The 14,642-nt window shown below is 37.3% G+C and overlaps 1 protein-coding gene across 1 annotated transcript in view; it reads right to left on the bottom strand.

Moving 5' to 3' along the window:
• Window positions 1-14,642, bottom strand: part of COL21A1 (collagen type XXI alpha 1 chain) — a 4,597,064-nt gene that overhangs the window by 3,211,353 nt on the left and 1,371,069 nt on the right. Inside the window, exon 8 of the mRNA XM_044063368.1 lies at window positions 2,241-2,249. Coding sequence (XP_043919303.1) covers window positions 2,241-2,249 — 9 coding nt within the window. The remainder of the gene's footprint in view (window positions 1-2,240; window positions 2,250-14,642) is intronic.

Here is a 14,642-nt window from a genome sequence, read left to right as displayed (position 1 = left end):
ACTTCTTAAAGCCTGAGACCTTAGCTTCTTTAGGTTCCATCGACATAACAGTGTCGAGGGTTACCAAAAGTAGCAGAAAACACACACACACACACACACTCCCGAAAATTATAATTTAACAATAAAAAATTAATAGGGATACTGACACACCCAAACACTCCACAGGATCCCTAAGAAAAAACAGGAAAGGGGCAGGCTTAAGGCCTAACCTAAAAGTGGAGGGGGAGGGATATAAGGGATAAAAAAGGGAAGGTATAAAAAAGTAATAAAGTTAAGGGTAGTTAGTTAACTATGAAAGAAATAACTAGGTAGAAATTTTTTCTCAAAAAAGGTGACTGAACACTCTATATCTAAGACTTACCAGGAGCCGGTAAAAAAACGCACCTTGCAAGCGAAAGCGGCAAACGAGATCTGGGGAGTTATTGCCTAGCATCATGGGATATAGGGTTGCCTCGAGCCGGTAAAATAAGCTCTCGAGCTTTAGTAAGTGGCTGAGTCGGAGCCAAGGATCGGCTCCGAACCCATCCAGCAAGAATGAAGGCGAGATTGACAACTTAACATTCCTCTTTGTGAGGTATTTCTGTGGTCTTTCCAGTTGTTGTAGATGTCTTGTGAGGTACATACCAAAAGGGGCGTTGTACTCTATAATGGGTCTAATGAGTGATGAGTAGAGGGCAACAATGACCTCTTTTTTTCTGGATGAGAATCCTTTTGTGATGAGATGAGCCACGTAGAAGGATTTCCTGACCACTGTGGCGATGTGATTATCAAAGGAGAGACTACTGTCCACCTGTGTCCCAAGGTCTCATCACATTTTCAGCATTAAGTAGACTACCAGCTATGTGGTAGTTCATGGGTACAGAGTTTTTACCAAAGGGGATGATAATACACTTTTTGGCATTGAGCTTCAGGCCATGGCTTTGACACCAGGTATCTGTCTCAGTGAGGCCCTTTTGTAGTTTTGTCCACATCGTTAGGAGTTTTGATTATGGCTCTTAGTTTGCAGTCATCTGCAAACTTTGTTAGCCAAAGACTTTCTGTGTTAGCCTGCACTTCAAAGAAGTAGATACCAAACAGGAGAGGACCAAGGACTGAACCCTGTGGTACTCCACTTGTCACTGGTCTGAAGTCGGATTTGGAATCCGCTACTTTCACAGTGTGGGTTCTGTCCGTGAGCCAGTTGGCAACCCATCTTGTGACATAGGGATTTATACCTAGTTTAGTGAGCTTATCTATAATTCCAGACTGGGGGATGGTGTCCAAAGCCTTGGCGAGATCTAGATAAGCTGTGTGAACCATTTTACCCTCATCTATGGCTTTGGTGACTGCTTCAAAGAAGTCAATCGGGTTTAGGAGACATGATCTGCCTTTTACAAATCCAAACTGGGTAGGGTCCAGAGTTTGGAGATTACCAATGTCTTTGTTTATGAGTTCCACGATGATACGTTCCATGGCCTTGCAGACCAGGCTCGTCAGGCTAATGGGGTGGTAGTTCCTGGGGTCCGTCGTGGCTCCCCCTTTGTGGAGTGGGATAACCGTCGCAGTGCGTTATATATATATATATATCTACATCGGTGCATATCACTTCACCTAAAACTCATTTCACCTAAACTCAATTTACCTAAACCAAATCACCTAAAGTTCATTTCACCTAAAACTCATTTCACTGATAAGTAGTACAATAAGAGAAATCAAAGGTATATGTCCTTTTCCCTACTATAGTGCGATCCTGGTGTTAGTATATATAGCTAGGGGGGTGTGGGGGGCGTAGCCCTCCACTTATTTTGGTTTTATATTGTCTGGTTTTTTTTTACATTATTTGGTAAAAGCCAACTAGGTGGGGGGGGGGCTACGCCACCCCACACCCCCTTACTATAGATACTAACACCAGGATTGCACTACAGTGGGGGAAAGGACATATACCTTTGATTTTCCTTATTGTACTACTTGTCAGTGAAATGAGTTTTAGGTGAAATGAACTTTAGGTGATATGGCCTTGGTGAAATGAGTTTTAGGTGAAGTGATACGTACCCATCGACATACATACACACATACTCATACACACACATGTATCATATGCATAGGAGTGTGTCTATTTGTTTATTTAGCTTTTAAGATTTACAATGGACTGTGAAAGAAAAAAATAACTTACTTGGAAGTTTTAATGCTCTCTTGAGGATTTTCTATAGCAGAAGTAAAAATTACCTTTCTGGAATAATGACGCACAAATAAAAACATACCTCTCCATTCTGAAAAAAAAAATGAACACCTATTAGACATATAAGAGTTATCTGTTATAATTGAACAACTTCACTTGATGAAATTTAGAGTTTCTGTTTCTTTTTCACTTGGTGACTGCTTGATTATAAAAAGAAGTCCTATCCAGTTTTTGGCATTAATGAAGTACGTGGAACAGTTATAATGAACATACACAAATATTTACCAGCTAGCATACTGAAAGCACACTAATCAAATCTTAAGACTTATATTCATAATCTACTCAGTAGGAATGAATGAGAACACTGTAATTTCTGTTTTGTAAAGAGTGAAGAATTGCCCACTGCATTACTTCCATATCCCTCACTGTATTAATACATTAACATATGAAGGTATAAGAATGTTATGGGGTATCATCCCTTTTAAACTTTCTACTGATATGGGTCTACTTCAAAATATCAAAGTAATAGAATATCGAAGACAAAATCATCAAGATGGTATCACTGAATCTACACAACGAACAGCTGGAACAGCAAAAACTAACCCCAGGAAAAGAACCACTTGACCAACAGGACAACACAATAAACAGCGAAGCAAGAAAACCTTCCAATGTGGGGGCTTTGCCCCCCCCCCACTACCCATAATTAAATATATCAAGTCTGAGATTGCACTAAAGTGGGGAAAGGGCAAAGTTCACCATGGTGGCCAAGTTGTTCTTTTCCCGGAGTTAGTTTATGCTGTTTCAGGTGTTTGATTTGAAGATTCAGAGATATTATCTTGATGAATCCATCTTTGATATTCTGAAACTTCAATCATTTGAAGTAGCGCCACTGATATATATATATATATATATATATACACACACACACACACACACACACACACTCACATATAATCTTAAACATCTTTTAATTATATCAGTAAGAGAAACAATACACCATGCACAGATAAGATGTTATACCTTGTACTAATAGCACCTTGGTGGCCTTATCACGTGGTATTTTGTTTATTAATATCTTTGTAGTTTAACATTTTTGCAGTTCTACATTAGATCCAGCTCAGTACCAGGAATCACATTTTGCAAAAACTCACATTAAAATTTAATGTACTCACAATTTTAAAGATGCTTCCATTAATTTAACATAGCTCAGATTACTCTAAACGAATATATAACAATCCCTGTTCCTTGGTTTGCTTTATCTCCTCAGCTACTTTTTGTCTTGTTTAACTAATTTTCAGTCAGTTATTGGTTGGTCATTCTGCCTGTATATTGAAACTATTCTCCCTTAAGTTTCATTTTTTTTTCAATTATTTTTATTGAACATTTTAACAAAACAATATATGGTAATAGAAATATTATAAAACAAATATACATATCTAAAAGAACAATAATAAACAACTAAGATAACTATTTACAATGGTATCTACTATAAAACAAAGACTATTAAACAGAAAAATAAACGTGATATGAGTATTTGTTAATTATTAAAGTCAGTTTATCCAGCAATTCTTTGAATTTCAACAATATATTATAAGAAAAGGTGATTCTAGATGTTCTTGTCTTGATCGTGATAAGTTCAAGATGACATTTCAGTTGCCAAGTGTACAAATTCCTTCATAGTAGGAGTAGTCGATTCTTCCAGTTCTTGGTGATGGCTTTTCTTGATAATGTTACGATACTCCATAAAAGAGGGTATTTTTTGTTTTCGTGACACAAGTGAGAATAGGTATATTAAATAAAATAAGAGATTTGGTCAGCATAAATTTATCACTAAAAACAGACAGTAAGAGAGAATTCATATTATCCCAGTATGTTTTAAGTTTTATACAATTGTACAACGGGTATATATTATCTTGTCGAAATGACATAACAGCGAATGCTGTTTGGACGACAAATAAACAGTGAACTGGAAATACAGTAAAAGCTCAAGTCAGCAATTTTTTTCCTAGGGAAAAAAATCTCTTGGCTGTCACCGTGACATTGCCCTTTAACCCACTGTAGTGTGATCTAGGAGTTGGTATATTTAGTTAGGGAGGTTGTGGACCGTGGGGGGCACATCCCCCCAAACTGAGGGGTGTGGGGGGCGAAGTCCCCCACTTTGAAATGTTTTAACTGGTGTGTTGTGTCTTCTTGGTCTACTATTTTTTTTCCCTAGTGAAAAAAAATCGATGACCTGGGCTTTCTCTGTTTTCGTAGTTCGTTGTTTGTCGTTGAAACGTCATTCGCTGTTATGCCGTTTCAACAAGATAATATAGACCCTCATGCAACATATGCTGCCAGTCAGCTTGAACATTTAACTTCTGTCTCCAGCATTTTATGCCTTTATTGTACATCAGTTCAACTGTATGTGGTGCGATAAAGGTTCTATGTAAGAACATCCAAGAGAATATCCTCCACCTTAGTGATGAGTCGTTTTTTTTTTTTGAAGATTGGAGTATTAGTTGTTTATCATCTTCACTTGCAAAGTTATTATTAACAAGTCTAAAATTAGCTTTATCTGTGCCATACTGTCGATTTTTTAAGTATCTTATATATTTTAAATAGAAGCCCATTTTGAATTATATTCTAGTGCGTTAGAATAATGAGTAAATCAATGAATGTGGGGAAAGATTTCTAACTATTGGTTGTGTTAGATTAATCTTATGTTCAACTAATTGTCTACAATTTTGAATTTCTCACATCTTTGCTTAACTTAAATTTATTAATGATATGGTAAACATTTTGTAACTTCCCACTGTCTAGTAATTGATATCAGTACAACAGGCTTTTGTATTTAAATGTAGTTGTTGTTAAATTAAATGTATTAATACTATTTTGAATACAGGCAATTGGAAATGCAAAGAAAATTCATGCGTTATATTCAGGGTTACTGAAAATGAAATTTTTAATGGAGGTTATATTCGTATTAATATAAGAGTTAACTGGTTTGTTTTTGCTTTCTATAAAACAGACTTTTACTAACCAAAGCAACTATTTTAGTATGATATGATTTTGTTAAATTATTGGATTTACACCAAACATCTCCTTGAATAACTTTCCATCTGACATTTATTTAACCAAGAAACCACTGTCTTAACAATTGAGGATAAGGAATATAATTCTAAATCTGTGAGACCAATACCACCCGATGTCCAGTCTCTAATATGATAGTTTTAAGCCAATCCAGGCTTGTTAGGAATCCATAAAAATCTCAGAAACAAAGAATTATACTCTTTTACAATTTTCTGGTGGGGGGTGGGAGGGATAAAAATTGTATTATATATAGAATTTTAGGAAGGATAATCAATTTAATTAAGGAAAATCTCTCTTCTATAATGAAAAGATATTCTATATATTAAGAGTTTGTCTTGTGGAATTTAAGTTATTATTATAATTAAGGATTGTAATTTCTTTAATACTATCAGACAAGATATCCCCAAGTAACTGATTTTACCAGCTTTCATGATGTATTTATGTAATTTATTATCTGTTTTATTAATATTATAATTAACAGGTAGCATTTTAGTCTTTTTCCATAAAACTGAGTCCCAATTTCTTCTGGAATATTTCTATTGTTTGGAATACTGCAATAAGAGAAGAATTGAAATCAGTCAAAGTTAATAGGATGTCATCTGCAAATAATTGTATTTTGGGGATGGGCCGAAGCTCCAAAGGCAGTGGTATCTCCATATTCATAAAGGATATGCACACCTCCAGACTACTAGCCCAGCATAACGCATCTGAGATACTTCAGGTACAACTAACATTGGGTAAGATGGCGATTCAGTTCATAGCCTGCTATGGGTCCCCAACCATGTCCCAAGACTCTCACTCCACTTTCCTAAGCACCCTGGGAACTATTAGGGTCCAACCCAACACTCTCATACTAGGTAACTTCAACTACCCCTCCATCAACTGGGTAAAGTACTCATGCACCAATACACTGGCCCAACACTTCCTGGAATTCATCAATTCCAATGCCCTGGATCAGCTCATTCTTACTCCACTAGAGGAAGCAACATCCTTAACCTGGTTATTACTAACATAGGCAACTGCTGCTCTACACCAACAGTCAATTCCTCCCTGGTTAGATCCGACCACAAACTAATCACCATGGAAATCCACATCTCACCCACACCCCCCGCAAAGGTAAGCACCATGAAAATCTTCTCCAAAGCTGACTCTGGGCTCCTAAAAACAGGTGGCTAACTTCACGGCACCCATGTCAATGGAAAATAGATGCATGACTGCTGAATCATACACTAATGCACTGTACAAACACATACATAAATGCATGGAATTAGCTATACCCAACAGAACCAAGACACTCTCCTCCAAAAAAAGGAAGCCAATCTGGTGGTCCCCTGCCTTTAGTAGACTCTACAACAGAAGGAAGAAGCTGTTGCAGAAAAAGGTGAAGTCCCAAGACTGGAAAAACATCCTTATTAGCCTCAACAAAAAATTGATATCCCTCATCAAAACCTCTTAAGCCAGCTATGAAGGAAGAAGTGCGTCAGACACTAAAAACAACCACAAAGCCTTCTATGGTTATATCAGAAATCTCCATAGCAATGCCAGGGTTTGCTCTGAGTTACTGCACAATGGTACCTCCTATACTGAGCTAACAGATATTGCCAACATACTGGCCAACAGATTCAGTGTCAGTTTTACCCCTCTCCCCCTCCCTAAAGGACCAATCACAATACCGGAGGAATACTAGGCATCCAGCATTACTGCAGCACACGTTAAAGCTGGATTGTCCAAGGCCAAGAATACAGTTTCCATGGGACGCAACAATACCCCTGGATGTGGTCTACATGAACTACAAAGTGAACTGGCACCACATCTGTGTGCCCTGTTCAATCACAGCCTCACCTCAGGCTTTGTCCCTACCACATGGCACACTGCTAAAGTCATCCATCTCCATAAAGGGGGAGAGACTACAGACCCTGGGAATTATCACCTCATTAGCCTGACAAGTCTAATATGTATGCCTATGGAGTGCATCATCATGGAACTAATTAGCAAGGATATAGGGAATCCCCATACTCTAGCTCCCACGTAATTTGGTTTTGTGAAAGGTAGATCATGCCTGCTCAACCTGGTTGACTTCTTTGAGTCAGTCACCAGAGCTGTGGATGAGAGCAAGGCAGTTCATACATCCTACCTCGATCTGGCCAAGGCCTTTGATACCATTCCCCACTCAGGAATTATTGATAAACTCACCAAACTAGGCATCAATCCCTATATCACTAGGTGGGTTGGAAATTGGATCACAGATAGAACCCACAGTGTGAAAGTAGTGAACTCCAAGTCAGACTGCCGAGCAGTCACAAGTAGAGTCCTACTGGGATCAGTCCTGGGTCCTCTACTGTTTGGCATCTACTTCTCAGAAGTCCAGGCCAACATGGAGGGACTCTGGCTGACCAAGTTTGCAGATGACTGCAAGCTGGGAGCCATTATTAACTCCCCAAGTGATGTAGACATCCTACAGAAAGTCCTCACTGAGACCAATGACTGGTGTCGAAACCATGGCTTTAAACTTAATGCCAAAAAATGCATCGTCATCTCCTTTGGGAAAAACTAATTACCACATTGATGGGAGCCCACTGAACACTGAAAACATTATAAGAGACACAGGGTTGACAGCAACCTCTCCTTCGACCACCACATTGCCACTAGGGTCAGAAAGTCCTTCTATGTGGCACATCTCATTACCAAGGGTTTTGCATCCAGGAAGAAAGAAGTCATCATCTCTCTCTACTCTTCCCTCATTAGGCCAGTCATCGAGTATAATGCCCCATTTGGCATGTACCTCACTAGACACATGCAATAGCTGGAAAGACCACAAAAGTACCTCATGAAGAGGATCCTAGGCCTTAAACACATGCCGTACACGGACAGACTCAAAAAACTCTAGCTATTCTCTGTCTCATATCGTCTAAAAAGAGGCAATCTCTGCTTGACTTACAAATTCATGTCTGACCCAGCTCTGTTAGAAATGCTACATCTAAAGAAATCCCAATCCCTCCACACGACATGCTCCAGAGAACTCAGCCTCATTACCACAATCAACAGAACATACTGGAGGGACAGGTTCATAACCTAGATACTGCCCATGCTCTGAAATAGACTTCCCATACATGTCAAGCAGAGCATCTCACTGGCACTCTTCAAGAGAAATCTTGATGAATGGATGGGAAATATAAAGCTCACCCCAGGGATCACTCCAGTGGCTCTACTTGATAGAGGCACTGGGAGCTAATGTCGGGTAACACGATGCCAGGGCACTTCTATGGGCTAGGCTTGTAAAGGCTCCAGGGCCATTAGCCTAGTACACACCTATGAACCTATTTATTAGTATGCCTTTGATGTTTTTATTTGATCTTATATAATTTGCAAAAGGTTCCATAACTAGAACAAAAAAACAATGGGGACAAGAGGCAACCCTGTTTAGTACCTTTAGTAATCATGATAGATTGGGATGTATATGAGCTTATCGTAATGCATGCAAATTTGTTTTCACAGAGAAGTTTGATTTTAAGAAATTATTTGAAAAACTACATTCCCCCAGTACTAATAGTAAGTACTCCCAGTTAACTGAATCAAATGCACTATTGATATCCAGACTAACCAAATTAATACTTTTTTGAATTATTAGTATAATCAGTTATTGATAGTATTCTCTTGATAATATCGTAGGTGTTCATGTTCATTATAAACTCAGTCTGATCATTGTTTATCAACACTGGAAGAAACTGTTTTATTGTAGAGGTACAGATTGCCATGAATATTTTATAATCTGCATTTAATAATGAAATCAATATATATGAAGAACATTGTGTCGAGTCCTTGTCAGGTTTTAAAATTAGGGATATTAGGGTGTATTTCCAGGAAGGTACCTTCGTAAGTCCTTTAACTATTAAAAATAGCTCTAGTAAAATACTAAAAGCATCCTTAGTCATCATTTTCTATAGATCAGGTATTATACCCATCATTTCCAGGTGCCTTATTGGGTTGTAATTTATTAATTTAAATTTTGAGTTCAGACATTGATATAGGCTTGTCAATTATTTTTATTTGATCCTCTGACAGTCTATTTTCAGTATATTTTTTATAAATGTGTTAATTAGATGTTGTGTATCCAGTCTTGGTTTGTGTTGATTAATCTTATTAAAATGAGACCTGAAAACATCCAGAATATCTTCTATTTCAGCAACCTCCTTTTTACTGTTAGAAGAGTATATCATTCTTTGTTGTGGTTAGCTTTAGCAATCATTTTTTTTCTAGTAGCCAATTTATGCATGGATTTAGAATTTATGGAATAATTAGTTATTTTATTATTTTCTAACGTTATCATAGTTTTAGGTTGTCAAATTAATAAGTATATACTGTTTAAGCTATTTATTTCTTCTAAGTTATTTCCTTTCTGAATAATTTTAACTTATCAATTTTCTCCTGTAAATCTATCACTTCTTTGTCCCATTGTTTCCTTTTTTGTGCATACCAACTTGTAATTTTGCCAAAGAGGTATGCTTTTAAAGAGTCCCATACAAAAATCTCTGAGGTGTTACCTGTATGACTAATTTTAATAAACATTTGAATTTCTTTATTAAAGAACTCCTTAAAGTCTTTCATATTGGTTAAACATGCAGGGATCCTTTTAATTGGGATGTTATGATTATAATTCAATATAACTTCAAATGTTATTGGGTTATGATCCGACAGTGGTCAAGAGACTACTTTAACATTATCTATTCTACTAGTGATCACATTTGCAACATATACTCTGTCTATTCTTGATTGTGAAATGTGTAAAGAAGAGTGAGTCTGATACTGGAAAGTCATTGATATCTCTTATATTATATGGGTCAGTGAACTCCATCAAAGCCTTGACTGAGGCAGATTTCTTCCTTTTACAGTTAGTGTTGGTATCCTTATCAGATAAAATACAATTATATTCACCTGTAAAAATAATGTTGCCCTTTGATATTCATATTATCTCCTCCAACTATTGCTGAACTGTTTGTATTTCCAATCCGGGTATCCAATAGGCATTAATAAACATGTATAGTTTGCTTTGAATCTCTAAAGTCACTGAACAAAACATGCTTTTTTCATCACTAAATGTATTCAGGATTTTAGGTAGAGGCACAATTTTTTTCCACAAAATAGCCACGCCACTTCTCTTGTGTTTATACTGACAGTTAGTCAATATAGAATAGTGTTTAGTATTAAGTCAGTCCAAATCTTCTTTTATTAAATGTGTTTCCTGTAAGTAGATAACTTGGGAATAAAATATTTTTAAAAATGTATATAAACTACCTCTTTTACAACCATTATTTAATCCATTGATATTAACTGATATGCATTTCAAGTTGGCCATACTACTAAAATAGGAAAAAATAAATATTACATATACTGCCAATCATTAGCGGACTGGAGTTCCGCTGTGGCGACCCCTAACCGGGAAAAGCCGAAAGAAGAACAAACAACCCTCATACATTTGTAAATAATACTGTACTGAAATAATATTATTATATCTAGTGAACTGTTTACTCATAGATAAAACTATAAGATAACTGAGAATGTTACATTCTATCAAAAATAGTAGACACCAAAAAAAATTATTAATTTGTAGATTACTTTACATGCACTGTTCTTTTCCCGTCTCTCCTCCCATAGAGTTTAACACTCCTGGTTTGAACAGCAATCCTATTCAAACACTATCACCTACCCACAGATAAGTATCTAGCATCACCCTACTACTTCTAAAGTTATGATATATGAAAGGTCTCACTTACTTAACAAAATTAAAAGGAGTTATTGTATACATAATATTCAGATTATAAACACTCATTTGTGCTACAAAACTTATAAACTGTAGGGTATAGCAGATCTTGCAGTAATTTGGTTCTATTTTATTTATAAGAACCTATATAGTATTATAATAAATCCAAAAAAGATTAACACAGATAAAAGACAATGCATATAACACTGTTCATAACAATCATGCTATATTACTAATATGCTATTATATATTATTGATAATATGACTAACTAGTTAACTATTTAAATTCCGTTCTGACTACAAGACTGTACATGTTTGGATATTATGGCAAACACATATGATATTTCAAAGAACAAATAAAATTCTCTAAAACAAATCATCTGTTTGTAAGGACTTCCATACACAATTATCTTTCAAAATGTGTCTCTTCTATAAGTAGGATACAGTATTCACTAGAACATACCGTAAGATACAAAATAGTATAAGAGTAACTGTGGTGTCTAAAATAATGAATAATATGTTCCCAGAATTATATTTGTACTGAAGGATAACATATTGCTGGCAACATACCCACTACAATCTTATTAAGGGACACACAAATTCCCAGCTTATCAAACTGACTGTGTCATTTTGTCTGATTTTGTGTAAAACATGCTATTACTTTCATATTAGTCCCACCTTTACTATGCGTCAGACTTTCAGTTAACTTTCAGATCATGAGCTTCTACTATCGCCATGTATTTGAGCTCCTCATTTCCTGCTCGGAAAGCACATCCACACAGAAACTATCACAGATCATCACCATAACCACTGTCATAAACATATACGGGGTCTACTTCTAATAATCAAAAGGCCACTTACCCAAAACTGAATTTACCAAGATGACTGCAATGAACTGTTAATTTAGCAAATGATCACATTACCACATTGTTTTTAACAGGGAAAGTATGCAACTGGCCAACACTGAACGAAGAAACACACCGCAGTATGTCAAATCCACCCAGGTTGGGGGTGCATACCATATCCCTCCTAACTAAATATACCAAATCTGGGATCACACTACAGTGGGGAAAAGGGCAAATTTCCCCATGTTGGCCAAGCGTATACTTTCCCAAATATATGGCAGTGTGATCATTCAGTAAATTAAAAGTCTGGTGTTGTCTTAGTAAATTCAGTTTTGGGTAAATGGTCTTTCAAATATTAGAAGTAGACCCACATATACATATCTATTGCCCACATATGCAGGACAAGGCAACCAAACCAGGGGCTGACTTCAACAAACATAAACAAGATCATCCTCCCTTCCTTAAATTAACAGAACAGAATGTAACTTCTAGCTAGCCTACTGTATGTTAAATATTTAAATTAAATATTTAAAGTACTGTTTAAAGCACTTGCTCTTCAGCGTTGCATTTTTTGTGATCTGTAACTGCTGCCCAGTCTGTGCTCAACTTTCTCTTCTGAAATAGCTGGTATAGCCTAGTGCTGCATCTAATACCCCACCTTGTAACTGCTGTGATATTTGAATGCATTTTTCTTAACTGCAGCTGTGACATTGAAATGTTTAATCTGCGCTGAGTTTTCTCCACTGTAACTGCTGCCTCTTATGTTTAAACTTTAATTACTGATACATTTTAAAGTGCTCACCTGCCATCTTGATTGTTCCCTAAATACTGTATTGAATTCTAACTGCTGATACTCGTGAAATGTTTTTTCCCCATACATTTGTAGTTTTTTCACTGCTATTTTCTACTCATTCTGAGTACTGCATTTATTGTGGATTACTGCCTATGCTGTTGTATAGCATTACATCTACAACTCAGGTTATAAGACTAACTTAGTGCCATCTCCCCCCTGTTTTGCACACACTTTCACCTCAAACCTAGGTCATTCCACCAAACAGAACATCTAACTCTAATACTTTCTCCCCATTCTAGTTACTGATAAAATATTACTTTGTTAATAACTGTTACTTATCCCTTCTCTTACAGATGCCTTGCCGCATGTAAATCACCCTAGGTGACTCCTACCACTCTATGAGTTACCCTGGCTTCCTGTCTGTGAAAAGAGCTTCCTAAAGGGAACCTACAGAATTCTCTGTGATTCTTCTGGCTTTCCCCAAGAACTTACTAAAAAAGTGTATGCACCCTCTGTGAAATATATTTCTACCTATTACAGTTGTATTTTAACCCTGCGTGTGCATGCTAGCACCCTACCACGGACTCCACTCACCTTTCACTCTCCAGTCCCTCACCATTCCTCCAGGTCCATAGTGGACCACCCTTGCAGTTACTCTGATTGGCCACTAGGTGGCAGCATCTATCCACTTTAAGTTTAACTAGTACTTTAACATTTCTATCAGTCCTATTACTGCACTGATTTCAGCCCTAAATCTCTGTGAAACTCTCTGCTTCTCTCCTTTGTCACACACAGTAAAACAATGCCTCATCCCTGTACCTTCTTACATCTGAGCTTGCTATCCACTCCACTGATTGTTCTTCGCTGACATGCCTTCTTCCTTCTCCTTGGCTCTACTTGCTCCATTTGCCCTGCGGGCTCACTCCACTCCCTTACCCTACCCCCAAATTCCACCCATCCCCCCAGCACCTCTACACTTATCCCAACCCCACCCATAATTAATTAATTTCCTCCAACTCACCCCTAAAAATTAATCCCATCCCTTTCAACTCCACAAAATCTAACCTCACTTGATACAGCTTATCCCAACACCTACTCAACTCAAAACTTACCCCCACCTAACATCCTAAATAAACACCATGCTCACCAAAACGGCCTTACTTCTAACTCACATACTATTTCTTATCACCTTATTCTATCTGAACTATCTCACCAGACCTCTTAGTGCTAGTCACTCTCCCCCATTTCATACTATTTCATCCTCCATACAACTCGCACACTCCTCAACCTGCATATCCCCCAGTCTTTACTTCTTCAACAATAGTATGCTCTTCCCCTACAAAGTCATACCTAACCCCAAAAGCATTACTCCCATCCTTATTAACACTACCTCCTTACAGCTTGGAACCCACAAACTAGATATTAAGCAATCTAAATACCTCTTTTTCCATATTCGTTAATTTATCTCTATCCTTCTCTCTCTGGGGACATTCACCCAAACCCCGACCCCTCTCCCTCTCTTGAATCAACCTCCCCACCTCATTCTCCCCACTCAACTGCCAAATCTCTCCATTTCACAGCTCTAAATGCTCACAGCTTATGTAATAAAATCCCTAACCTCCATGCTTGGCTTTCCCACAACCAGCCAGACATTCTGTCCATCTCCGAAACCTGACTTAAACCCCATATAAAAGACTCAGAATTAATATCACACAACTACTGTATGATTAGAAAAGATAGAGCACATAAAAAAGGGGGGTCACTCCCCTTTACTCATCATCCCTCTTAGTTACTCCCTACAGCAAACCTAGTCCTCAATTTGCTAATGCAGAACTAATTCCAGCCCTATTTCAGGTAAACAAACTTATTTGCATAGCCACCTTTTATATCCCTCCTGGAGACAATGTCCCAATCCTTGAAGATATTCTCTCCTGGTTCACCACCAACACTATAATCCTGGCTGATGTTAACATTAACTGGGCCAGTATTCAATCTCCCACAAACTCTCTAAATATA

The sequence above is a fragment of the Protopterus annectens genome, chromosome 2.part1, assembly GCF_019279795.1.
Source record: "Protopterus annectens isolate FY-2018-M chromosome 2.part1, PAN1.0, whole genome shotgun sequence".
NCBI lineage: Eukaryota > Metazoa > Chordata > Ceratodontiformes > Protopteridae > Protopterus > Protopterus annectens.
This window is presented reverse-complemented; position numbering and strand designations above follow the sequence as displayed.